Below are 24,674 nucleotides of genomic sequence, written 5' to 3'. Positions count from 1 at the left end.
CCTCCAGACATTGCTGGTGTGCAACTCCCATAATCCCTGATGGCTGGGACATGCTGGCTGGGGCCGATGGAAATTGGGAGTCCAATGACGTCTGGAGAGCAACAGGTTCCCCAACACTCTTCTACATGGTTTTAAGGTTGGCACACAGACTACATAGGTAAACCCATTGTGACACAAATGGTAGTCAGTCCGGAAGCAATCTCTGAAGTGGAAGACTGGGCAATGTGGTTATCCAAAAACAACTATATAATTTTTGAAGGTCTGATGCTTCAACTTAACTCACATTAGCAAGTCAAAGTAGTAATGGAAGAGAAACCTGAGCATATGGTCTAGTCCTGTCTACACTCCCTGACAGTGGCTCTCCAGAATCTGAGGTAGAGGCCATTTCCCATCACTTGCAACTGACTCTTTTAACTGAAGATGGCAGGGATTGAACCCATGACCTTTGCACTCACAGCAGGTGCTTTGCCACTCAGCTACAGCCCCTTCCATGAATTCCCCCTCATCTGAGAGGCCGGACTTCAGATGCAAACTATTTCTACGCTTCTGCCATCCATCAATATTTTTTTCCCCACCTACTGGGATTTGGCATCAAGAGACAAGATGAATCAACAGCTAAATAGGAGATGACCTGAATTTGTGGGCAATAACACGATCCCTTGAAAAATCAGGTACATCATATTGTTCCTGGAAGCTGTAATACAATCCCCTTTGCTGCTGCAGCTGTCTCTCCCGAGAAGGCAAAGCCTTTCCAAGAGCATGTGAGAAAATAACTTAATGAACCTGCAGGAGAGGTTGGACACACTGAAAAAGTCAAGCTTAATATTTTGCATTCCCTACGTGAGAAGCAGGGAAAGGGGGGGGGAGCCTTTAACTTTAGATCTTTCCCCATCTGTTCCACCCAGCCTCCAAGAGGTCACAGTATTTTTAGGCCTAAGGCGATTTGCAGATATGTAGTGGGCCCTGCACCAACAGCAGCTGCACAATCTAAAGTGATCAGGCGCCCCCTCCTCCTTTCCCCCTGCATGTCCCAAGGTGAGTGCTCAGCTGCAGGTTCCTAGCTGCTCCATGGAGCCGGTCGCTTAACACTAGAGCTGCCAGAGAGAAGATGGGAAGACAAAGAGCTGCTGCAGAGAAAGGTGAAAAGCTGCATTCCCTTCCCTGCTCCACTTCCCGCACCAGTAATGCCTTTCAGATTATGGAAGCTTAGTTTCTCTGCTACATCTGTTGAATGCCTGATTTTAACATTTGTTTCCCCCCCCCCCAAAGCCAGAAAGAGATAATCTAACATTCTAAGTAGGTTAAATGCTGCCACAATAGACAGCTGCTCCACCCTCTCCCTTTGCTAGAATGTGAAGAAAACAGCGGAGCTTTAAAGGAACAGGAAAAAGGGGTGGGGTTTCAGAAAACTAACATGGGAGGAGCCTGGTGGAATGTCTAGAACAGCCTTTCTCAACCTGTGGGTCCCCAGAGGTTGTTGAACTACAACTCCCATCACCCCTAGCTAGCAAGGCCAGAGCTCAGGGATGATGGGAGTTGTAGTCCAACAACATCTGGGGACCCACAGGTTGAGAACCACTGGTCTAGAACAAATGCATACTGTAGGTGAGACATCTCTCATAACCACGCAACGGCTCACCGGTGCCCGCATTGTTGCAAAGGAAGGATGTATTCTCCAAACTGTTGGGTGATCCAACAAGCACAACAGGATTTATTCCATACTCCAAGGACTGCCTGAAGATTGGACCACTGGCTGCACCAGGATAAGGAACCTGTGGTTCTCCATGTGTTGTGGGATTCCAGTTCCTATCAGCCCCAGCTAGCAAGGCCAATGGTCAGGGATGGTGGAAAGCCACAGTGTCCCCCATTCCTGGGCTACAGAGCGACTACTGTTCACTAAAGCTGCTTTATGCTCTTGATGAGATGTAGTGGGAACAAGCCAGCCTTTGCATGTGGCTAAGAGGGATTCAAGTGAATTGACTCACCTGAATCAATGCAGTAGTCCCGGGGCTCTTGTTTGATTCCCATTGGAGACTGGAACCCATGCCTTGGGGGCCCTGGAATGCCTGGGACCCCGTGATCATAGAGCGGGTCGTGGTATTCCTGCTTGAATCCCTGAGGAGGATGGGCAGCTGCTGGAACAATAGGCTCCGACACCTGCCTGTGGTAGACAGGGCGATTGTCCCCAGAAAGTCCTGGCTGAGGATATGGGTGGCAAGGTTCAGACATCTGTCTCTGAAACCTTGGTGGAAATATGAGGGAGAGAAAGAGGGAGAGAGTTATAATCACAGTTAACACACTCCAGACCCACTACAGCCAATGTGGTACCTCCAGATGCTGTAGACCATAACTCCCATTAGCCCCGGCCAATATGGCCAATGGTGTTGGGAGCGATAACATCTAGAGAGCAGTGCCTTGGCTACCCCTATTCTACAATCTTCCCCCAGGCTGCACTCCCCTGAAAATGGAGCAGTTCTGATGCTGAACTTTCATTTCAGATGCAGAATCATTTCTTCAACAGCCCACCATATGTAGCTTACAGAAATCCATATTTAACACCAAGAGTCCTGTGCAATATAGCAACAACCATCTGTTATGAAGGGGTGGAACCCCAGTTGGGGTGTCTGTGATAGCATGACCAAACTGGAGGCATACAGCCCTGTCCGCATGCAAGGAGCCAACATCTGGATCATTTTGTGGGATAACAAGTGCTCTGAAAAGGAATTCTGCAGCAAACGGAGCTGCAGGCTGCTGTTATGGCACTTGAGGATGTGCCCACAGAGGAAGTGCTATAAGGAGCTGGAATGAGACTAGAGGTATCTGCTCAGCTTTGCATGCAGATTGGCAGCACTTGCAAAACACTGCACCATGGGCTTTGTAGCTGCTACCAATCAGCAGCACCTGCAAACTCCCTTTGGCCAGTCATTTTACTTGCCCCACACCTGACTTAATATATGACAGCCCTGGGGGACAACATCACGATGGAGCAGCCTTAGAACTGATCAAGCTAGACCATCAACTGGGCAAGACCATCTCCAGTGAGAGGAAGAAGCAACTTGCCCTTTGCCAAAGAACAGGAACAAGACTATTTCACTATGGCTACGTTTCAGTAAACCAAACAAGTGGTTATGTAATTTTGAATCCACTCAGCAATCTATGAATGCAAAGTGGCTGCTAATCTGTCTATAAGGCGAGGGATTAAAGCCTTTAACTCTCCATGCAGGAGAAAATGTGTGTGCTTTCTGAAATGCTTTGAGGCTATATGGAACACACAGAGGCTCAACAAAGCAGAGCCCTGGCAGGAGAGCAGCAACACTCATCCTCAGATCTAAGATCTTAACAGAACACCTATTGACAGAATGCCACTCTGGCCTGGGGGCTTTTCAGTGTCTTGAAAAGGGTTTGGAGATAAAAGGAAAAGAGTCATTTAGGAAGAAATTACTCTTAAGTGCATGTCCAGATGTTAGCTTAGCTTCCTGGAGTGGACCAGATTCTTGGTTGGATTCTTAAAAGGATGGGAAATGACTTGAAATAGGCAGGACCATTTTCCATGGATGCCTCCATTATTCACAGGAACCAGCTGTGGGGACTGTATAGACCAGGGTTTCCCAAACTTGGATCTCCAGCTGTTTTTGGACTACAGTTCCCATCATCCCTAGTTATCAGGACCAGTGGTCAGGGATGATGGGAAATGGAGTCTAAAAACAGCTGGAGATGTTAAATACGCATTCTGTAGTTGATCTCCTTTGTAATGTTTTATTTTGAAATCTTTAAGATAATATTTTAGTTTTCTGTTGTCTTGCTTTGACTGTATATTCTAGATTTGACTTTCTTCAGATTGTTTTATTGATTTAATATGCAGTAAACCGCTTTGTGATTTTTCTTAAAAATATAAAGCGGTATAGAAATTTAAAAAATAAATAAATAAAAATAGACACATCTCCCTATCAGTTATTTATGCTTGCGGGGGAAGGGGGGCAGAACCTGGACATCTGGATGATGGGCACCTGAAATAGCTCTATATCTCCCAAATTAGATGTGTCTGGGTGAGCCCCTAAAAGGATTAAGCAAGCTGCAGAAGGGGAAAAGCCCCTTGAGTCCTCCTTCTAAAGTCTGAGAGGCTGGCAAGCAAGGCACACCCTCTCCCTTCCCTCCGCTCTGCTGAGGCATCTTCACACTTTGAAAGGCGATTGCTATCAATCAATTCCTTTCCCAAGCACCCAGAGGCGCACAGGCTCCATTTGGCTTTGTAACATGATCCTCTGCAGCTGACAGGCCCAGATTACTCAACTTCCGATCCACCTCCTCCTAACCTTCCAGAATGTAACTCTAGAGCTGTGCTGGTATGGCCTCTGCAGGAAGAGGGACTTCCAGATGGGACTGTGCAGAGTGTCCCTAGCATAGCTTTAAGGTCATTGGGAGCTCAGGGCCTGGGGGTCTAAAAAGCAATTTTAGATGCTGGTGATAGAGAGAAGCTGCTTTTTAAAAAAGAAAGAAAAAGAAAGAAATGAGGTGGAGATAGGGTCACAGAGACAGATGAGCACAGATCTCTCTCTGGAGGTAAGCTCATCTTTTGAAGCTTTAATGTTGATTTATGTTCCTATGGTTTCATCTCTTGTGTAGATTAGCAGAGCATTTCTCACGGCATTCTGCACAAAACAGATTTGAGTAGCTTTGCATACCGACCTTCAAGTCCTCCCCACCCCCACCTGCTCCAGCTTTAAGAGCTCATTTCACACTGGTCCCCTACTCAATATTTTCTATCTTTTTTATGGGGAAGACGTGCACAGATGGAGCTACATACACATGGGCTGATTGCATTTCTAAGAATTGCCTCCTTGCCAAATGCTGGTTGTTTCATGGCCCATTTGCAAGGGTTTGAATCCATGCAAATAATTCAGGGCACTTTTAAAAGCTCGCCCTGTGCAAATCTGGAACATCTACAGTGGCCAAAAAGGTAGAGTAGTTTCCTGAACAGCAAAACAAAGAACCCAAACAGAAGCTATCCTCAGCTCTAGTTGTGAAATCCCATTACTTGGGGTGCCTGTGGTCTTAGGATCCTAGCCTTCTGCTCAACACTTGGGGAACTGGGATGTGTCTCAAGAACCACCGAGATGTAAGCAGTTGGAATAAAATTTGGGCAAGTGTCAAAGGAGTTTGCAGTAAAGACACAAGGTCACCAATCCCAATTGTGAGAGAAAAAGGATTCTAGTAAAGATGGGAAGGCTGAAGTATCAGGCAAGCCACAGAATGAAAGCAGGAGACATAGGCTGCACAATATCAAGTGCACAAATTTCTGTTAAATCTAATGGGAGTCATTCACCACAGGGAGCTGGCAATTGGAAAACAGTGATAGCTCTAAAGATCAATGGCAATGCAAATATCAGTGCAGGCTCAGAATGAGAGAGATTTATAACCATCTTTTTGGCATATATACTAAATCAGTTAAACCACAGCACAGAGAGCAATCGTAAAATACAGGACAGGGAAGCACCTTTTGTGTTTAGTGAAGAAAGGGCTCAACCACAAGTCCTAGTTCAGATGACATGCTAAGCCAAACTTTGGCTTCGTGCAGTGTGGCAGAGCAGCAAAACGGCCTCTCCCGGAGCCCACACAGTCTTGCTAAACCAAGGTTTGGCTTAGCGTGTTGTGTGAACCAGGGCACTGTTTTGTCTTGGGGATCAATGAATCACCAGGAAAGGAAAAGGAGATTAGAGAACTTTATGGAAAAACAAAACCAACCAAGCACATGAGGGTTTCATTGATGGCAAATGCCACTGTGAATACAAGCAGGATAAATAAGCCCCTGAGAAACTATTAAAAGATAAGAATTGAATCTATTTCAGTTTTATCTATTTATCTATTTAAATTTTATTTTTATTTCCATTTTATCAGAGCGCAGGACATAAATCTTTAATAATAAATGAAATGGTGTGTTCCAGTTTGAAAGACAGGCCTGACTGTTCATGAATTCGTATTCTGCAAAGCTGAAACAATGGTCTCTTGTAGGAGTGGGTTACTCCTGAAAGGGAAGAAGCCAAACCATTTTCTCCCAAGGCAAATGAGAAGAAGAGTGGAAAGGGCTGGCCTCCTACATCAGAAGAGGAGAAAGGCAATTGATAGGGTCCAAAGTACCCAATATTAAAATGGTAAGATTCAAAGTGCCGGCAGTTATTAAATTTAGCATAGGGCAACTTTCGGAGTGTCCTGGTTTTTACTTTTTGATATATGGCAACCCTAATTTAGCATCCATCCAGCATACAATGTGCCTGGGATGGCAGGACCAGAAAGTGGGATGCTGCCTGCCAGAAAGCCACATTCCTTAGATACCAGGGAAGTAAATTCAGCTATGAGTCATAGCTCTGAAGTCATGAACCTTTGCCTCAATTCCAAATTGAACATCTTCCCCTGACTTCAAATAATCAAACAAGGCATTCCTCAACGACTTCAGGATATAGCCGCATGCCTTCTTGCAATAAGAACAAGATTTTGTCCCTCAGAATCGCCCGACAGCACTCAAGAATGACACGCAGTACCTCCGTGTGCCAATCTGTGTGCACTAGCAATGCTGCCAAGTTTATATTTTAGCTCCATAAAATAGATGCCCTTGAATACAGATTTTAAAAAAAGAAAACAGAAAGAACCAGTGTACTTTTCTCTCTTTACCTGTGTTCTGTTGGATACTGGTTTTCAGGCATCATCTTTGGCATCTGAATAGGTTGATGAGGCGGCCGGGGAACAGCGAAGGTTTGCTGCCTTGGTTCCTGAAGGGCATGAGGGACGGGTGGAGGAGGCGCTCCCTGCAGAGGGCCTGTGCTGGGGGCATGGGCAGGGGTTTGGGCAGGTGCTGCTGGCAGAGGCGGGGGTGGAAGGGAGGTGCTCTGGAGCGCAGGTGAGGCTGGGGTGGCAGGCGGAGTTAATGGCTTGAACGCAGCAGGGGGCTTCCTGTCGTAGGCACTGTGTGAACAGAAGACAGAGAGGGCCATAATAAATATGGGCAGCAGCCATTTCCACAGCTTCTGCTAGCTGCTCTTGACAGCTCTGGCTTGTTTGCATTTCATGGTTGTCAGGAAGTAACAGTTGAGGTTGTTCACAGCCTCAAGGGAATCTTTGTACTTCAGGCAAGCGACAAAACAGGCTGAGTCATAGGGCTCATTTTGAAAACACTTCGCTCACAATTTTCTCGGAGATAACTGTAGCTTCCAATTGTTGTTGCTTTTTCTTATAAAAAAAATCGCCATTATTTCAGGAACAAACTCACTGCATTGAAAAACATGGGGGGGGGGGAGAGCGTTCTCTTCCCCCATTTGTGATAACCAACAAGAATTCTGTGCGATCTGAATGGCACATAAGCCTGCCACTCATCAACACACAATCATGCCCACAGGCTGCCTCAAATGTGGCTTTCCCACCTACATGAGTGTAAGATGGAGTATATACCTATTGTACACTTGTGTGCAAAAGCCACGCATGTCTGCTTCAGAGAGATTGCATGTACAGATAAGACACAAGCAATCTACTATGTGTCCCTCCCCACTGCTATTTGAAGATTTTTGATACATGAGAAAAGGACTGGTGTAACTCAGCCCTGATAGCAGTAAATGTTAAGACTGTCGTTTGCTTTATAGCTGAAGAAGCTTCCTGAATATCTTAAGTTTAGAAGATCACAGGTACCATGCACACCAGCACATATGATGCTCTTTGGATGTGTGACCTACTGCCAAGGGATGTGGTTAACCACAAGAAGGATTTGGAGAGTGGAGTCTAAACTTTCTGCCCATTAGTCAAATCATCTGAATACTGAGTAATAACTAGCATTACAACATGGGCATGTATTTGGTTTCCTAGAAATGGAATGCAAATCTAAGTTGGTTTCTGCTTCCCTGATGGTCCCAACTTTGCCTACCAAGCTCAGCTCCCAACTAAGTGGTTCTTAATGTTTTTATCAGCATAACTGAGGCAAATTGTAACTAAACCCAGTTCAGGTTCCATGCTTCCCCAAGCCATCCAAAGGCATCTTAAGCTGTGCACCATTCATCCAACCTACCAATAGTTGTAGAGGCACTTTTCTCCATAATTAGCACAGAGCACCTGTTCGTGGCTACAGGTAGACAGCTCAGAAGAAGGGCTGTGGAGTTCCCTCTTGATCTTAGCTGGGGGTGGTCCATGAAGTACCACTGAATAAAAATTAAAAGTGGAAGAAAAACAAACAAACAAATCAATCAATCAATCAATCATGTAATTTAGCACTTAACCGTATTCCCATGGATTTGAATAACCAAAAACATGCAACCAGACATTGCTCACTGCCCCAGAGCTAAAGTTGTGCATACTAGTGTCACAGCACTACACAGTGATGAGCATGCATGCACAGCTCTCTCCTTGCCTTAAGGAGAGTTACTTGTCCTTGGAGAGGTGCACATTTAGACTTCCACAGCAACGTGTCAGAACTATGGAGGCTGTGCGAATGGTAGAAACCCCCATTGCTAGACTTGGATACAGCAGGCATTGCATCACAGCAGCAAAAGATTAACTGCTGGCAGCAGCAAGAGCATTTTAGGGTGGGGAAAAGGAGGGTATGAATGAGAACGTGGGGGTGGTAATTGTCACAGAACACTTGTTTCTGCATGGCTTTTACAACTTCTCATTCTCAAGAACCAAACCTCCACTTTCTGGCATATTCCAAGATAGCATGAACAGAACATGAAGAGAACTCAGGATACCAGATTGTATACACAGAGGAACTGAGAATATGGTGGTACATGTTTGGTACCATAAACATGGGCAGATTTCTACATCTTGAATAGGATTCTGTTAGAACCATGGAGTTTAACCACCCTTCCTTTCCAGCAGTAATCATGCATGTTGCAGGGAATTCTGGGGCATATTCTAGGCCTAGGGCATGTCCTCAGGTGCCTCTGAAACAAACTCAGCCCTTGGCTGCAAGCTGCGTATTGCAGGGAAATATGGTTAATGGTACACAAGCTGCATTTTATGGAACTCCACTAAACCTCCATGGAATACAGCTTGAGAAAAACATTGTGCTTGAAATACAGAGCTGTAAGGCAAAAATGAGTTCCAGTACTTGCATATCACACCAACTGTTCTTGTCTCACACATAAGGATTTCTAGGATCACTCTGAGTGCAACACAACTCCTCTGTGTCTTCCACCTCATTTTATGCCAACACAACAAAAATAAATGCTATCGAAAAATGTCAAGGGATGTGGCTAATTTGGGCAAGTACCTGTCCTGAGCTTCCATGGAGAGAAATAAGGGAACTAGGCTTGTAATTGGATCATTCAATCTTGCTCTCCTAGCATTCCAATGTCCCTTTGAGAGGGATGCATCCTTCACATCGCTATACTGCCTAAACAAGACTTGGCAACAGAAGTCCACTTCCGAGGATGCAAGGGCTGCAGCTATTCCAATGCCGGGTGATAAATTACAAAGCAGGGAACGACCTTGTTAGAAAAAACACCTTGCCTCAACAAGGGTCACAGCAACTCTCAGCTTAACTGGTTCTAAAAATACACAGTGCTGAATCCAACAAATGTCTGCATTTGGTCATTGGCTAAGTTGGTCTTTTCATCAGATCCCTCATTTTAAGAGGTACATTCTCATCTCTGAAGCACGCAGAACATCATGTTGACAGCATTATTTGCATTCCATGTTGCTACACAAGGCAGTACCAAACTTGTGCAAAAGCTGCATGAATGTAGTTTCTCCACAGGAAGCTTTTAACCAACAGGCACAAAGCAGACACCCTAATCTCAGCTAGAATGGGTCTTTCCGATGTTTAAGACAGAATTGTGTAGAATGTCCCAAATTCCTGTTTCAGCAAGATTATGTGCCATCAGAATCACTTCTGTCATCATCTGTTCATCTGGGCAACTGCGGCAGCATGCTCCTCCCCATATAGGAATGTACTGCCAAACTGGCAAGATCTTTAAAGCCTGCAGCAAAACGTATCTCAACAGCAGGGGGGAAAGCCCTTGAAGCTTTTGGATTGACTGCCTGAGCCCCAAATAACAGAAGAAAGTGTTATATCCTAGAGTTCTAAGATTTGGTCATTGCCTCTAATATTGTTGCAAAAGGTGGCATGATATTTAGGGATGGGGCAGGGAAAGGAACCACATCACCCCTCATCATCTATTCTATATAGAAATACCAAAATTACCCCGGTGGACCAGCTACCATTCTACTCCTGTTAACGTAAGAAGTGTCATTAGTTGCCAGTAGTGTCTGTTTAAGAGCTTCTATTATAATTTCCATTATTCCCAGGTGCCTTTCCATCACTATGCTACACTTGAGACCTGCAGGTTAGAGCCTCATTCCTTAACGTCACCCAATACACTTCTCCTGTTACACCATATTGCACCACCACGTTTTCCAGGCACTGGTTTCCCTAGCATTAGTTTTGGTGGAAGCTGTCAGTCTAATTGGCTCCCATCCTTTTACTCCACAGATAATTGTCCTGCTAGAGGAACTTGCCTTTTACAGCATACTCCTCCCCACCCCTGCAGAGGGATAACAGCAGGGGCTTACTCACTGCAATGCTGCAGAAAACACAAAGCCCAGAATGGCAGGTTATTTGTTCCAGCATCTGGATGAATGTATTCTGAAGGAGACCAAACCTGGTTTTCCTTCACAAGAGAATATCTCACTCCAGATGAAGCATAGGGACATTGGAAGCTGCCTTATATGGAATCAGGCCATTTGTCCATCTAGCAGACTGGTGGTGGCACTGCAGGGTTTCAGACCAGGGTTTTGTCCCAGCTCTACCTGAAGATGCTAGGTACTGGGAGCTTGGGCTCTTCCACTGATCTGTGGCCCTTCTCTCATGCTTTGTGGGGGCATCAAGAAAAAGACAGACCAGTTTGGAGCACACTGGATAGTTGCTGGGAGATTGCACGTTGCCCTGGCTAGACCATTCAATAATCCTCCAAAGGGGAATGGAAGCTATACCCTATTCTCCTTCTACAATTGCCAAAGAGGATGCATTCCAACTTGCACGCATTCTGCCACTTTGCAATTTGGAAGCAGATTTCAGATTAGAGTTAGAAAGAGCAAGTGGTCTCCAGAAGGTATATAAACTGGGGAGGGAGGGGAATGGTTCAGAGGACCCAGTCCCTCTAAAATGCCAAAATGCTGAACTCAAAATGAAGGGAAGGCTGGCGATGGCCCTCATGCCACAGCAGAGAGTTCTTCTACTATATATAATTTTTAAACCAACTAATATATGCTTAGCCTAATTAATTTCTAAAAGAAGACGTTCTAGGAGAAGGCAAGTGCGTCAGAGTTCTGTACCTAAATAGTGACAGAACAGAACAGCTTGGCTTAGTCGGAAGTGGAGTATTATCTCCACAAAGGCTAAGCGCACAGCCATTGCCCGTGAGAGAGGATAGCCTGGGTCTGACAGCTTCCAGCCATCACCGCCAATTAGCAGTTCCCTGCATTCTACGCGCTGTCAAAGCCTCCCAGAGATGGGCAGAGACAATCACTCCTTTGGGGCAGTTGGGACACATCTGGGAGGGAACATTTAGTGCTAAGCCCTGGACCTGTTCAAATCCTTCTTTCTACGGGAGGGCAAAAGAGAAGAGCCAAGAGTGCCTTGGATTGAGCTGCTTTTTTTTTTTTAGGGATAAGGTTTGCTTGTTTGAAAAGGCTACAGCGAAAAGGCTACACAAAAAAGTCAAGAGTACAACTCATTTCATTAAACTCTGGTGTTTTTGTTTTTATTTTAAAAAAAAAAACCACCAGCAGCTGCATTTCTGATACATTTTCATTCTGGCAGTATGTTGGCATTTCAAGTGTTAATGTGTCCCCGTCCCCCCACTCCCTATAATTTGCTCTCTGTCCTCTCCCACCCCCACTTCCTAATAGGCATGGCCTTGCTGAGCAGCAAACAGCAGGAAACTCACTTTGGAGGTGTTCCAGCTGTCAGTCACAAGCATGTTTCTTTCCAACAGTCTCTGTGTTGTTTGAGCGGTTGTTTTTCTGCCAGCAGCACAATGGGGCTTAGTTATTCATTGAAGAAGAAGGTTGAGGGAGGGGGAGAGAATCTGCAAGCAGGCACCACCCTCCATTCACAACCAATTTGGAATACTCCATCCATTCACAAAAAAACCCCTCTCTCTCCCCACAGCTGAGCGCTACCAATCAGGGGAAGGGAAATGACACTTAAGATCATAACAGAGACCAGCTGTCCTGCACAGAGAAGCTTGTGCTGCGGGCAACGTTTATGTAAGGAATTCAAACACTGCAGAAACAGCCTTGCATAGCTAGGAGAGAGTCAGCCTCTCCAAAGAGTTCATTGCAAATGATTGTGCAACCCCACTTGTGGTGAGGTCCGGAAATGCCCTTTGGCCGGGGTAGGGGTGGGGAGTAAAAATAATTTGTAAAATCAACTTTTCCCCTTCAAAACAACGGCTGCCTGCCAGTGGACAGAATATTTCCTCTTAATGCTAACACTGTCCTCACTCTCAGCTCCATCTATTAGCAGCTACTGTAGCCCCTGCATTTATGGGAAGGGTTAAGAGAGGGGCTAATTATCCCCAGTGTAGGAAAAATGGCATTTCTTGAGGACTACAGCATTGTGAAAATGGTGCAAATTGCTCAAAAACTGCTCACAAAAGGAAAAAAGGCAGTAAATAGGGGTCCCGGAGGAGGAAAGACAAAAGATGTTGCTAGTATAATGCCAAATAAAAAGAAACAATTTAGGGGAAAAAGCACTTTCATACTGAGTTCAAGAAGGGGCAGCTCTTGAAGGATATTTGGAAGCTGTAACATGTTGCTTAAGTCATGTAACATCCTACGCAAGTTACATGGGCTCTCAGTTAGCTTCTGCAGACAGCCCCAGTTTTTTGTTTCAACCTGCAGAGTTCTTATTGGCCCCTCTCTCTCCAGGGGTCCTCCCACCATTTATGGCAGAGGTGGGGAACCTATGGCCCTCCAGATGTCATTGGACTCCAACTCCCATCATTCCCAGCCATTGGCCATGCTGTCTGGAGCTGATGGAAGATGGAGTCCATCATTCATCTGGACAGCCAAACGCCCTGCTCCAAGGAAGGTGGGCAGTGCTGAACCTCAAAACGTGGCTTGGTTTCTTTAAGTCTGATACCACCTTTCCCAGGACAGAGGATAACAAAGTACAATAGCACATCCCTCTGCCAACTCCCTCACTGCACAGGCTCACAGATATTTGCCCATATGAACTCTTTTAGGAGCCCAGCCAAGACTTGCCTGTACAGGCTGGCTTTTGATGTCCCACCCACACAATATTTCAGCTTGAAAAATCACTCTCATCCCACCCCATTGGATGTCTCTTGCATGGAAACTCTGGATGCAGACAAGGGAGATGGGGCTAGGGTTGGAAGGAGTCCTCACAAACTGAAGAGGCCTCTGTAGTATGCAGGGAAATCCTGCTTATCTAAAAGAAGTCCTTCCTCACAACATCTGGATGACCACAAGCTCCCTTTCCCCACTTCCATCCATGAAAGCAAAAGCACTGTTGCAGTTTAAAAGGGCTGCTGGATAAAATCAGACACAGGTTCAAGTGCAGACATTGCCTACTGGAACTGCCAAGTTTTCAATGGGATGCTGCCCCCCTCAATCCACAGCAAGGTGCCCACTGGGTCACTTATCCAAGTGTGCATTCCATCAAACAAAGTAAGGCAGGCAGCATCCGCACTGAAGATGCACATTTGAGACACGTCTTGAAATCCTGATCAAGCAAGTGACAGACATGCATTATGCTGCTTCTGAGCAGCCAAAGGGGAAAAGGAACAAAACACCACCTCCACGTAAAAACATCCTAAGCGAATCAAACTTTTAATACAGTTGTACCTTGGATTTCGAACGGAATGCGTCCATTCGACTTCTGAAACATTCAGAAACCAAGGCGTGGCTTCCGAGGCAAAGTTCGCAAACCAGAACACCTACTTCCGCGTTTGCGGCATTGGAGTTCCAAGTTGCTCATGAACTAAGCTGTTTGAAAACCAAGGTACTATCTCTCTCTCCCCCCTCCTTGCACACCCCTCCTAAGCACTAAATATTAATCCATTACTGTACAGTGGTACCTCGGGTTAAGAACCTAATTCATTCTGGAGGTCCGTTCTTAACCTGAATCTGTTCTTAACCTGAGGTACCACTTTAGATAATGGGGCCTCCCGCCGCCGCCCGATTTCTGTTCTCATCCTGAAGCAAAGTTCTTAACCCGAGGTACTATTTCTGGGTTAGCGGAGTCTGTAACCTGAAGCATCTGTAACCTGAGGTACCACTGTACTAGCAACAGCAGCCTCTGAAGCCTTACCAGGCAACAAGAGAAGCAGCCCATCCCTAAAGTGCCTTCCTTGGGTGCTGACTTGAGGTACACACACCTATGCCAACACTCAGAGGAAGAGCTCAGTGCCTCAAAGGCAGGTATTTATATGTGTGTGTGTGTGTGTGTTGTGTGTCTGCCTCAGAGAAAGTACACATTCTCATTTCCCTGTTCTAATACATTAACTATAATTAGAACCTAGAAAGAAAGAAGCAAGCAGCACAACTATAGGTTATGTCTCAACACGCCAAGGTAGAGAGGAAGTCAGGAATGCAGCGCGGCTTGGGGTGGGAGGCACCAAGGGCTTTTGCCTTGTTTATCTGTGCACTGGCAGTGAAGCAGGACAATAGATGCTGAACCAGCACCAAGAAATCAGCCAGGAACTTGCATGCAAAGAGCTTTGTGCCAGCGGAGCTCTCTACTCCATTCACAGATGCCATAGCAGAGACACCACACTACTGCTTTCACCAGGAGTTATCACGGTACAGTTTGCCAGTTCAGAGAGGTAAGCTTTCAGAGGGTGAAAGATGTTTAGAAGACAGGTGTCTCATTTGATCCTGAATGTCCAAATTTCAAAATTAGTCACTCTCTCTCCTATTGCCTTAGATCTAACTTTGCAAATAGAATGACCTGGATTACACCATCAGCAGAGTCACATGGGGCTGCTAGACGGCACCGCTTTAGAGATTCTTTGCGGGATCGCGTGTTGGAATGCATGTCTCCCCCTGACACCTCCCTGCATATAGAAACCTAGCACATCAAGGAGAATGTTTGGCCTGAGACTCCTTTCCTTGGATTTGCTTTCTTTCTAGTTGCTGGGAATCCTTTTGAGGGGCGGGTGATGGGAATGAAATTCCCCATCCATACTCTCAAGCAAAACAATGCATTAAAAGCTGCACCATGTGATTTTCCTGATGGAGGCCTGTGCTGAAATATGCATTTTCACCATGAGTCTGATGACTCGCACACTTTTCAGAGGAGGAAACACACATCCATAAGCTGGAAAAACAGAACTAGAGTCAAAAGCCTGTGGCCCAAAGGAGGCAAATTATCTAATCTGTTTGGGCAGTAGCCAACTAACGTGTCCCGTCAGCGCATAGGATTTCCGCTTGCGCAATGGAACTTCCCCCCTCCTCCCCCTGCGCATACCCTGCACCATTCCTAAATCTGTTCTGGAGGGCTTGGGAAACCTCTAGAACAGATTTTGGGGGTGTACGGGGGGGTAAGCTATGAAAACCCTTGCGCTGACAGGATGTGTTCGTTGGATACTTCCCTATGGAAAGCAACTTCTCAGTGTTGTTTGTAGCGCCTGCATGGGTTATATCAGAGTATGTGGCCGCAAACTCTTTGCCAATACTGCATTGTGCTCAAATCCTCACACTGCAGTTAGAAAGCTGGTGATATCTATTTAAGACTCTATGCAGGGATGTATCTTTGCTTGCATGATACCAACCACCTGCCCATGACCTTGTGTGCAGCCATCATTACCTGGTTTCCACACTGAATCAGCTTGCTCCCAACTCCTAAGCGACTTGTACACACAAACTGGTTGCTTGGTAACAGTGTGGCTTTGTGGGTATGGAAAGCCAATTGATCTGGATCAGTGTACACCTGCTCTCAAGGAATGACGTACACTCAGGTCAACACCAGCCTGGCATTTAAGCCTTAATCTCCTTGCCTCTTGTCTTTGCACAACTGACGAGGTCAGAGATCAAGGGGCAAGGGACAAAGTCTCTATGCTTCAAGGCTTTTCATTCAATTTTGAACCTATCTCTGAACTCTGCTCTTCTTTCCCCTTTTTCTGACCCATAAAGAGTGTCTACAAATAGATGTGATGCAAACAAGAAAACAATTGCCCAATTTCTTCAAATTCTCTCTCTCTCTCTCTCTCACTCACTCACAAACACACACACACTAATGCACCTATATGCTTTCACCAAGGAAAAAGTGAAGTGCAGGAAGCATAATTCTGAGTTTTCAACATTCTCTACCCATTCTTGGCACTAGTGTATTATCAAAATAGTCTTTCATGTGAATTGACCCCAACTGAAGTGGTTAAAAATACAGGTACTTCATGATGAAAGAGATAGGAGTTGATCAGCAAAAATCTAGGCACTTTCTTTAGCTATGTTGTCACAACACAGAGATCATTGTTGAGAGACCAATAATATTTTCAAGAGAACTGAGTTGTTTAAGAAGGGAACTGCTTCCTATGACGTATAAGTAGCATTATACAGATTTTTACTCAGAGTAGCCCTATTAAAATTAATGGCCATGGCAAACATACATTCAGTAATTTCAGTGAGCCGACTCTGAACGAAAGTTAAATGTTATTCCCCATACGAAAGGATACAAAAACTTGCCCCTTGATCTCTGACCTCATCCGTTCTGCAAAGACAAGAGGCAAGGAGATTAAGGCTCAAATGCCAAGCTGGTGTTGCCCTAAGTGTATGTCATTCCTTAAGCAGGTGTACACTGATCCAGATCAGTTTACCCAAAGTAATCTGTATTTGTTTTTTGTTGCATCTCACTCTCGTCTTAGGTTTCGCTGTGTTGATTTTGTGTAAGCCACCTTGTAAATAAAGTCATTAACTGGATGAACAGCTTGAATTCTGATATAAGAGTAGAACCATTGAAAACAATGGGAGTTAAGAAGATGCAAAGAGACCATTGGATCAGGCCAAAGCCCCATCTAGTCCAGTATCCTGTTCTCAGAGTGGCTAACCAGAAGACACCTATGGGAAGCCTGCAAGCAGGACACAGGACAGCCAGTGTTAGAAACTGAGATATGAAAGCTAGGAGCTGAAGGGCATCTTAAACCTAGGTTAAGGGTGCAACAACGGAATGTCTAGGCGTGCTTTTTTATAACAAGAATACAAAACTGAAAATGAATGAATTGCAGCTAAAACATTATGTTCATTCTTCACATGGTCTAGTCCTTCCCCTGCCCACCCATCCTAATATTCTTAAGAGGATCTCTTCTCCAGTCTTCAGAGAGTAGTTAGAAGTGGGGAGGCAGAAAAAGGTCCTCCTTTCCTTCCACTCTGCAGTTTTAATCTGAAATCTTCGGCCCAGTACTGCACCCAGAGCTCAGAAACTGCTTGCGCTGATGAAATTCCCTGTCGCAAAATGCGCAGAAAACAATGGGAGCTTTGAGCGCAACTGGTATTCCCAGCAACTGGTATTCAGAGACATATTGTCTCTGAATATGTGATTCCCAGCAACTGGTATTCAGAGACATATTGCCTCTTTGACACTGGAGGTAGTACGAAGCCATCATGGCCAGTACCCATTCATAGAAGATAGGGTTAAGTTATTATGGTGCTGGAGGAGACTCTTGAGAGTTCCATGGACTGCAGGAAGATCAAACCTATCAATTCTGAAGGAAATCAGCCCTGAGTGCTCACTGGAAGGACAGATCCTTTAGCCACCTCATTTGAAGAGAAAACTCCCTGGAAAAGACCCTGATGTTGGGAAAGATGGAGGGCACAAGGAGAAGGGGACGACAGAGGACGAGATGGTTGGACAGTGTTTTCGAAGCTACAAACATGAGTTTGACCAAACTGCGGGAGGCAGTGGAAGACAGGAGTGCCTGGCGTGCCCTGGTCCATGGGGTCACGAAGAGTCGGACACGACTAAACAACAACAAAGGGCTAAGTTAGTGATGGCTAACTTAAGACCCGCAATGGAGCTTAAATATAGTAGGCAAGTCCAGATGCAGCACAATAAATCATAAAGTAAAACAAGTTCGAGTGTATACATTAGGAACCGCAATCCCTCTTCAAGACTGTTATCAACTCTCTGAAATACCATTGTCTCCCTCGGCCCCTTTATCTTTATCCACTAACCCATCCTTAGCCGCAGGAAGTAGTTGCCTGTTTAATAATTCAAGTCATTATCAGGAACGTACAGGAAGAAGGTTGTAACTGTTCACCCTTTTAACCTTCACAGGGTTATCGAAGGCTACTTCAAGAGAAAATACACCCTTACTGCTCCACAGGAAGAAGAAAAGTTGACAAAATGGCAGGCTATAGCTTGGCTGGGTTCCCATGCTGAGGCTACCCAAGTGTTCCTGCGCCTTTTTTTGGTTGAGGATCATTTATTCTAATCAATATTTTATGTATTAACCCTACGTTTAACCTCACCTCCATCATATTATCCCTGGGCAAGTTACAATTCATGTATATATCTCACGTTTCCTTTTAAAAAAAAATGAAGTTTTCTTCATTTCTTTGTTCTTTTCATTGTACATTTCACTTTTTCAATCAGCTGTCCAAAGTAGTCCACATTTTAAAATGTAAAAAATATGAGCAATAAGAAACCCCTGAAATAGCAAGTAGCAATAAGATGCTTGGTGGGCACAGAAAGGGAGAGCTCAGCCTCCTAAGCATTTTTAAATTGTCACAGGATAGGATGTGTGGATAAGGGAAGAGAGTTGTCCACTGGCGATGTCAGAGGTGACACACACAAAGACAGAGAGCGCTAACCTTTATGTAATTTGCTAGCCAAGGGAATTAGTCTCTCTCACCAAAACAGAACCGTTACCATAGAGGAAAGCCTTCTGGAGCCTGCTCAACAAACGCTAACAATTGTCTGAAAAACACAGTGGTCGAGATCCAAGGTAGTGTGAGCAGACACCCTCTTGTGCTGTGGGGCTTCTCCTTACTCTCCTCCCCCTAGCAACCCCCAACCCTTCAGAGTAGATTTTGGGAGCACGTGGGGGGGGGGAAGAGAAACCAAAAGTCTTATTATGCAAGTGTGCAGCCAACATCTGGAAGAGACCCTCATTAAAGCAGAAGAAATAGTAGAAAAATAAAAATAGGACAGTAAGACCCACAAGTAATAGGAAACAGGCACCTTAACCTAAAGCTTGTCACAGTGCCATTCTTAGAGAACTAGAGTCAGAACAGAGGCAGAGATGTGTGCAGACATATTGTGCTTTTTATAGACCTTGCAAAAGAATTAGCTTTTCTAAGTGCCACCTACAAGGGTACTCAAGTAAAGGCATTCATGTAATTACATAATAGGAAGCAGCAGAATAAATGAAAACCCACCACCATCATCCAAATTAAAATACATAGGACTGGTCCTAATTCTAAGACCACACATTCCAAGCAAACGTTTTGAGGCAAAACAGCACCAACTGTCTCCTGAACAGCCCCAATTCTAAACTCATTTACTTGGCACCAAGTCGCACCAATTTTAAACGGAACTCAAGTTAAGGGTGTTTAGGATTAGCATGTTACTCATGCAGCAGTTGATTTCTGTGCCAGAAACCACAGTAATAATGCAAACCATGAATCATCATACATCCATCTATGACATATTAAGCAAGAGCTCCAGAAACCCTTTCAAGTGCAAAAGATGCCCTGTTCATTTCTCTTTATTCATCTATTCAATCAGCTATTCTGGTGCTATACAGCAAACTCCATTACTGAGCCTCTCAAAGGCCACAGAGTTTCACTTTGCAGATTCTGGGCCCCATATTATCTTTCCACCTTTTAAAAAAGTAAATATTGGAGATCCCCTCGCTCTTTGGGAACTTTAGCAGGTTTTAGCGATATGTCTTCTCACCTTTGCTCAGAATTTAGCCCTTTTTCTATATACAGGGAACAATCCTCTCTCCAACCCCTGGCAATCAGTTTCACTAGCCTGAGTGGCTTGAAAGACTTACACAGGTCAGAAGGGAAGCCTGTCTCCCCTGCAGACACATGGTTCCAGTAAGATTTAAATTTGGCATTACTAGATCCATTCCAGGCAGGAAGCTACTCACTGATATATAAACAACTTCCATTGAGAATCCTCTCCTGCCATTGACCTGCTCACCACAAACACAGAATACATAGAGGATGCTCAGGCCAGAAGGAAAAGGCTTCTTAACCCAAACAGAACTCCTAATGCCTCTCACAAAAGGTTTGCTGCGGAGGCCCAGAACTCTGGAGAAGACATTTTGTTTCCCCCACAATCCTTCAGGCTCCTGAACCGTAAAAGCTTGCTGAGAGAGAGAGCGTGCCTCTGCCAACAACATCTCCTCCCACACAGCCCGGCTGCAGTTTATACTGCTCCGAGCAGGAGAACTGGAAGGGTTGGGTTAGAATGTCAACACAGAGAGAAAAATTCTTACTCCAGGCTGCCTTTCATCTCAGGGAGGAGGAAAGAAAACACACACACACACACCAACCAGTCTGAGGAAGCTTTCATGGCAAGCTTCCCACTTACTTCAAAGTAATCAAAGGGCAATAATTAACATGCATTTACTGTAGCACAAGATACACCACTGCATGCTGTGACAGAGTTTGAATCAAGAATCCGTTCCACTGCAGGCTATGTTTTCTTCCCTTCAAATTCTGTGGCAATTGGAACAGCTACACACACACACACACACACACACACCCTGAGTGGATGCGGAGTGACATTTCCACTTTCCAGAACATCATCTTGCTTTTATTTAACCTCTAACGCCCCCAAATCACAGTCAAAAAATATACAGAAAGCATGCATGCCTAAATAGCTTGCTGCCTGCAGAGGCCCAGGTGCTGAGCTCTCCGATGCTGCAGGTAAGGGAACATTTTGGGGGTGGTGCTGTGCGAGAGGGACGGCTTCTCTAGCCGCCTTCTCAGAGCTGCTGGCTTGCCAATGACGAACGCTCCCTAAAGCTGCTCAAGTTTCACCAGCAAAGCTTTGTCCTTCACAGCTTCGCTATAGCTGCGGCTATAATAGCCAGGAAAGTCATTGAGGGAATTGGAAGGCACAGGGCTGGTGAGAGACAGAGTGCTCTTGTGCTTGCTGTCAAATGGATTTTAATATCTCTTACATTATGAAGTATTCATGGGGGCTTGAAAGGGCTCTGCAGAGATCAAGGTTAATAGGCAGCCCCAGAGATGCTCAAATAAATATCCTAAGTCTGCCAATTAAAGCAGTGCCGTTAACAGAACAGTCAGTGTCCACACCTCCTGTCTGCTCCCTTCTCGTCAAGATCCACAGATTCGTCAAAAAACTTGCAAAAATACATTTTGGAGCTACATTTAATTAACAGAAGCAAAAACCAAGGGAGCAACTAAAACCTGTCACACGTCTTGCAATGACACTACAGATTTCACAGCAGGCAGACAAATGAACAAGAGAATGACTTACAGTTATCGGACTGGAAATCTGGGACAAACTGTTCATCATCAGGAACTTGGGCTAAAAGAAAGGGGGAAAAACAAGGTTTTTTCACCAATTAATTAATAAATTAAACCCTACATTTCCTTATCTAAAGACAAAGGAGCTCACAAGCCAAAATAAATATGAATGTCATACATTGCAAAAAAGAAAAAAGATTCCATAGAAATGACAAGCACGACCAATTATCATAGCCAATAGGTTATCAAAGCGCAATGGGACACAGAATTGTGATATCAACAAGGATTTACCTTCAGCTAACCAAGCCTCCTGCAACTGGCTGAGATCCTGAAACAATTCTGAAAGAAAATAAGAACAAAAAATGGAGTATTTTTTTCTGCTTACATGCTTTTTACACATGCTGCTTAAAACAGTGATGTTTCAAAGATGCTTTTTTCAAACATCAACAACAAAAAAAGGAGGCAGTTCTTCGCTACCTTCAGAATCATGAGCCAAGTCAGTGTCCTGAAACTTCCTTTTTCTGTCATTTACTGGCCTGCCTCGACATTCATCTGTGCAAGGTTTCTGGTAGAAGCAAAGAAATGTAACTATGAAGGGCAATCGTTCAAAAACACAAAAGAGCAGAAGCAACATGAACTTTGTACAAAGGAGCAGGGGGCATCACATGATAAGAAAACAAAACCACATTAAAATAAACGAAGTCCTACCCCAGGGAGCATGAAAGGGACCTGCTGATCATAAAAACCATCCATTGTGCTTGCAAATTCTTTAATATTCCCTCGAACGTTTTTAGCATTGAGTAATTCCAGGATGAGAAGAGTTTTCAGAATCTAGTTCTGGCAGATTTCAGGCTGGAAGGGAGAAGAGAAAGACAGAGGAATCAGACAATGTTCTGCCTTTAAGGCACCTGAAGAGACCATCTCTAACAGCACACGAGCATGTTCTGCAAGCTTTGAGGATTATCTTTTGTGCTTAGTTAACACACATTAAACATGGGGGAGGGAGGAAGACAAATTATAGTATTACCCCCCCCCTCTAGCTAGTTGCTATGATATCCATTCATTAAGTTGCTGCTCTTTTTAAATCAACACACCAAAGCCCCAACCTTTAATCCATGATGTCACAGAGTTACTATGGAAACAGTCGTGACATCACTAAATGCGAATTACAACTGCTTAAGAACAAACATAGGGAGAACGGCATGGATTATAAGGCAGAGATCACATGGCATGGAGTACATTTTCTCCCTACATGGTCGAAAGATAAAATATAAATAGCAACAAGTGCACAGGAAAGTCGACTGGAGTTAGTGAAACAGCTTGGCTTTCTGGAGATGATAATTATCTGCATGCAACTCCTCTAGGTTACAAAGAGAGCCAATGCTCTTTTAACTTATGCCTAAGCAATGCAAACCGAAAAGATCCCTTGATTTCAATGCTACCAGAAACTGTGCTTAGTACTGTAGCCATTCAAGCATTGTTTGAAGTAGCTTATTTTTTTGCTGATCTAAACCTTTGATTGCCAAGGAAATCTCGGATAATTTACTCGAAAGCTTAAAAACACACTGCAAGAAATATCCATGTTAGGTTGGCATAAGACCCAGCGCGAAATGGAAAACTGCTCGGTCCCTTGTTCTGCTGATGCAACTTTTGCTGCTCTGGAACAGCCCGTATATCTTCAAGAAATCTGCTAAGCAAAGGGCAGTTTTCAGTCATCCCTTAAAGTAAATTTACCGTGAAGTTTAAACACAAGAGAGATTTATGGCCTGTTTAAAAGAAGCAGTTTTTTATACAAACTCCTCTCAAAAATACAGAATCTGTGGTCTTAAAAAAAACAACCTTGAGTAAGTGCGTTTCATAACATGGGGTTGGCGGCGGGGGGAGAGAGAGACGAGAGAAAGGTGGTGGTAGCGAGATCGGTTATGAACTTCTTTATCTAGCCTAGCTGGCCAACTGTTGCAAACTGCTCCTAAATATCACCGCGGACACAATTATCTTCCTTTCCGAACTTGCCCCGTCGATTCAGAGCAAATTTTTTTTGGCAAAAACGGCGATTGGAAGCAACATCTTTAAAAACATTATGTCGCGCGTACTAAATCCGCTTTTCTATCTGGCCGCTGCGATTCGCCTCCCCTCTCCACCCCCTCGTACCCCTAGGAAAAGCCTTTAACGCAGCCAAACAATACAATTAGCATCCCCTCCCCCGTGTGCAAATCTGGCTTAAGTTTTATGAATGGCAGAGCAAGCAACAAGAGCAGGTAGAGTGTAACGAGATCCCCGGCGTAGGGCCCCATTCACAAAAACAAGGCACGCACTTCCCAGCTCGCTCCATTCACGAAACGCCTTCAGAGGCGCCCCCACCCCTACAGTCCTGTGCAGAACGCCGCGAGGAGACGCAGCCCCCGCCCCCGCACTCAAGGCTTCATTCACACAAAACCAGCTCCATTCATAAAATCGCCCACATTCACAAAAAACACATCACCACCACCAGCAACCACCTCCCGACCCAGCCAGTGCCTGCTGCAGCCTGTGGCGGCGCGGCTGTGCAGCCTTCCTTTGGAAAGGCTACGCCGTAGCTTCTCCTCCTCCCGGCACTCTGTTGCAGCCCCCAGAGGTGCCCCCTCCCGCACCTGAGATCAAGCCCCACTGCTTACCCCAGGCTCCAGCAGACCGAATCACTGCCTCCATCTCAGCCACGGCATCACAAGCTTATCCAAACACAACCCCCCCCCCCGCATTACTTTGCACCCCCGGACACCTGCGCCCCCGCCAGCCTCAGGCCGCCCAGCCGATCCCACAACTCCCAGCACCCCACCGCTCAGGACCCCCGGCCCCGATCCCGACCCCAGTCCCCGGAGGCTGCGTCGCCTTCGCCCCTCCTCACCTGGCCATAGAACTAGCGCGCTGCCGCTGTGCAGTCACTAGAAGCCCTGGTTCTTCCTCGGGCTGCTGCCGGAGCCCCCGAGCGGCCTCCAGAGCCCGCCCCGCCCCGTCCCCATTGGCCCACGGCCCCGCCAGAGGTTGTCAGTCTCAGCTTGTTTACCCTACCACGCACCCAATGGCGCTCGGATGTTGCAACGCCTCCCGGTCCTGAATGGCTGCGGCGGCCCAGCCAGTGCGTTCTAAGCCCGCCTCCTCGCAACGATGAACTGCCTAATGTTTTTTTCCTCCAGGGAAATATAGCCAATCAAGGCGGCCTTGATTTACATACTTTTTTCGAGGAGCGT

The 24,674-nt window shown here is 45.4% G+C and overlaps 1 protein-coding gene across 1 annotated transcript in view; it reads right to left on the bottom strand.

The window, feature by feature from the left end:
- ETV5 (ETS variant transcription factor 5) overlaps window positions 1–24,437 on the bottom strand; it is a 40,877-nt gene extending 16,440 nt beyond the window's left edge. Inside the window, exons 1-8 of the mRNA XM_082224736.1 lie at window positions 24,332–24,437; window positions 22,156–22,299; window positions 21,925–22,012; window positions 21,739–21,786; window positions 21,458–21,508; window positions 8,048–8,177; window positions 6,667–6,957; window positions 1,986–2,242 (exon numbers count right to left, since the gene is read on the bottom strand). Of these exons, the coding sequence (XP_082080862.1) occupies window positions 1,986–2,242; window positions 6,667–6,957; window positions 8,048–8,177; window positions 21,458–21,508; window positions 21,739–21,786; window positions 21,925–22,012; window positions 22,156–22,200 (910 nt within the window). The 5' untranslated portion in view covers window positions 22,201–22,299; window positions 24,332–24,437. The remainder of the gene's footprint in view (window positions 1–1,985; window positions 2,243–6,666; window positions 6,958–8,047; window positions 8,178–21,457; window positions 21,509–21,738; window positions 21,787–21,924; window positions 22,013–22,155; window positions 22,300–24,331) is intronic.
- Window positions 24,438–24,674: the final 237 nt, after the last annotated feature.

Source organism: Podarcis vaucheri (genome assembly GCF_965113315.1).
Source record: "Podarcis vaucheri genome assembly, chromosome: 5".
Taxonomy (NCBI): domain Eukaryota; kingdom Metazoa; phylum Chordata; class Lepidosauria; order Squamata; family Lacertidae; genus Podarcis; species Podarcis vaucheri.
This window is presented reverse-complemented; position numbering and strand designations above follow the sequence as displayed.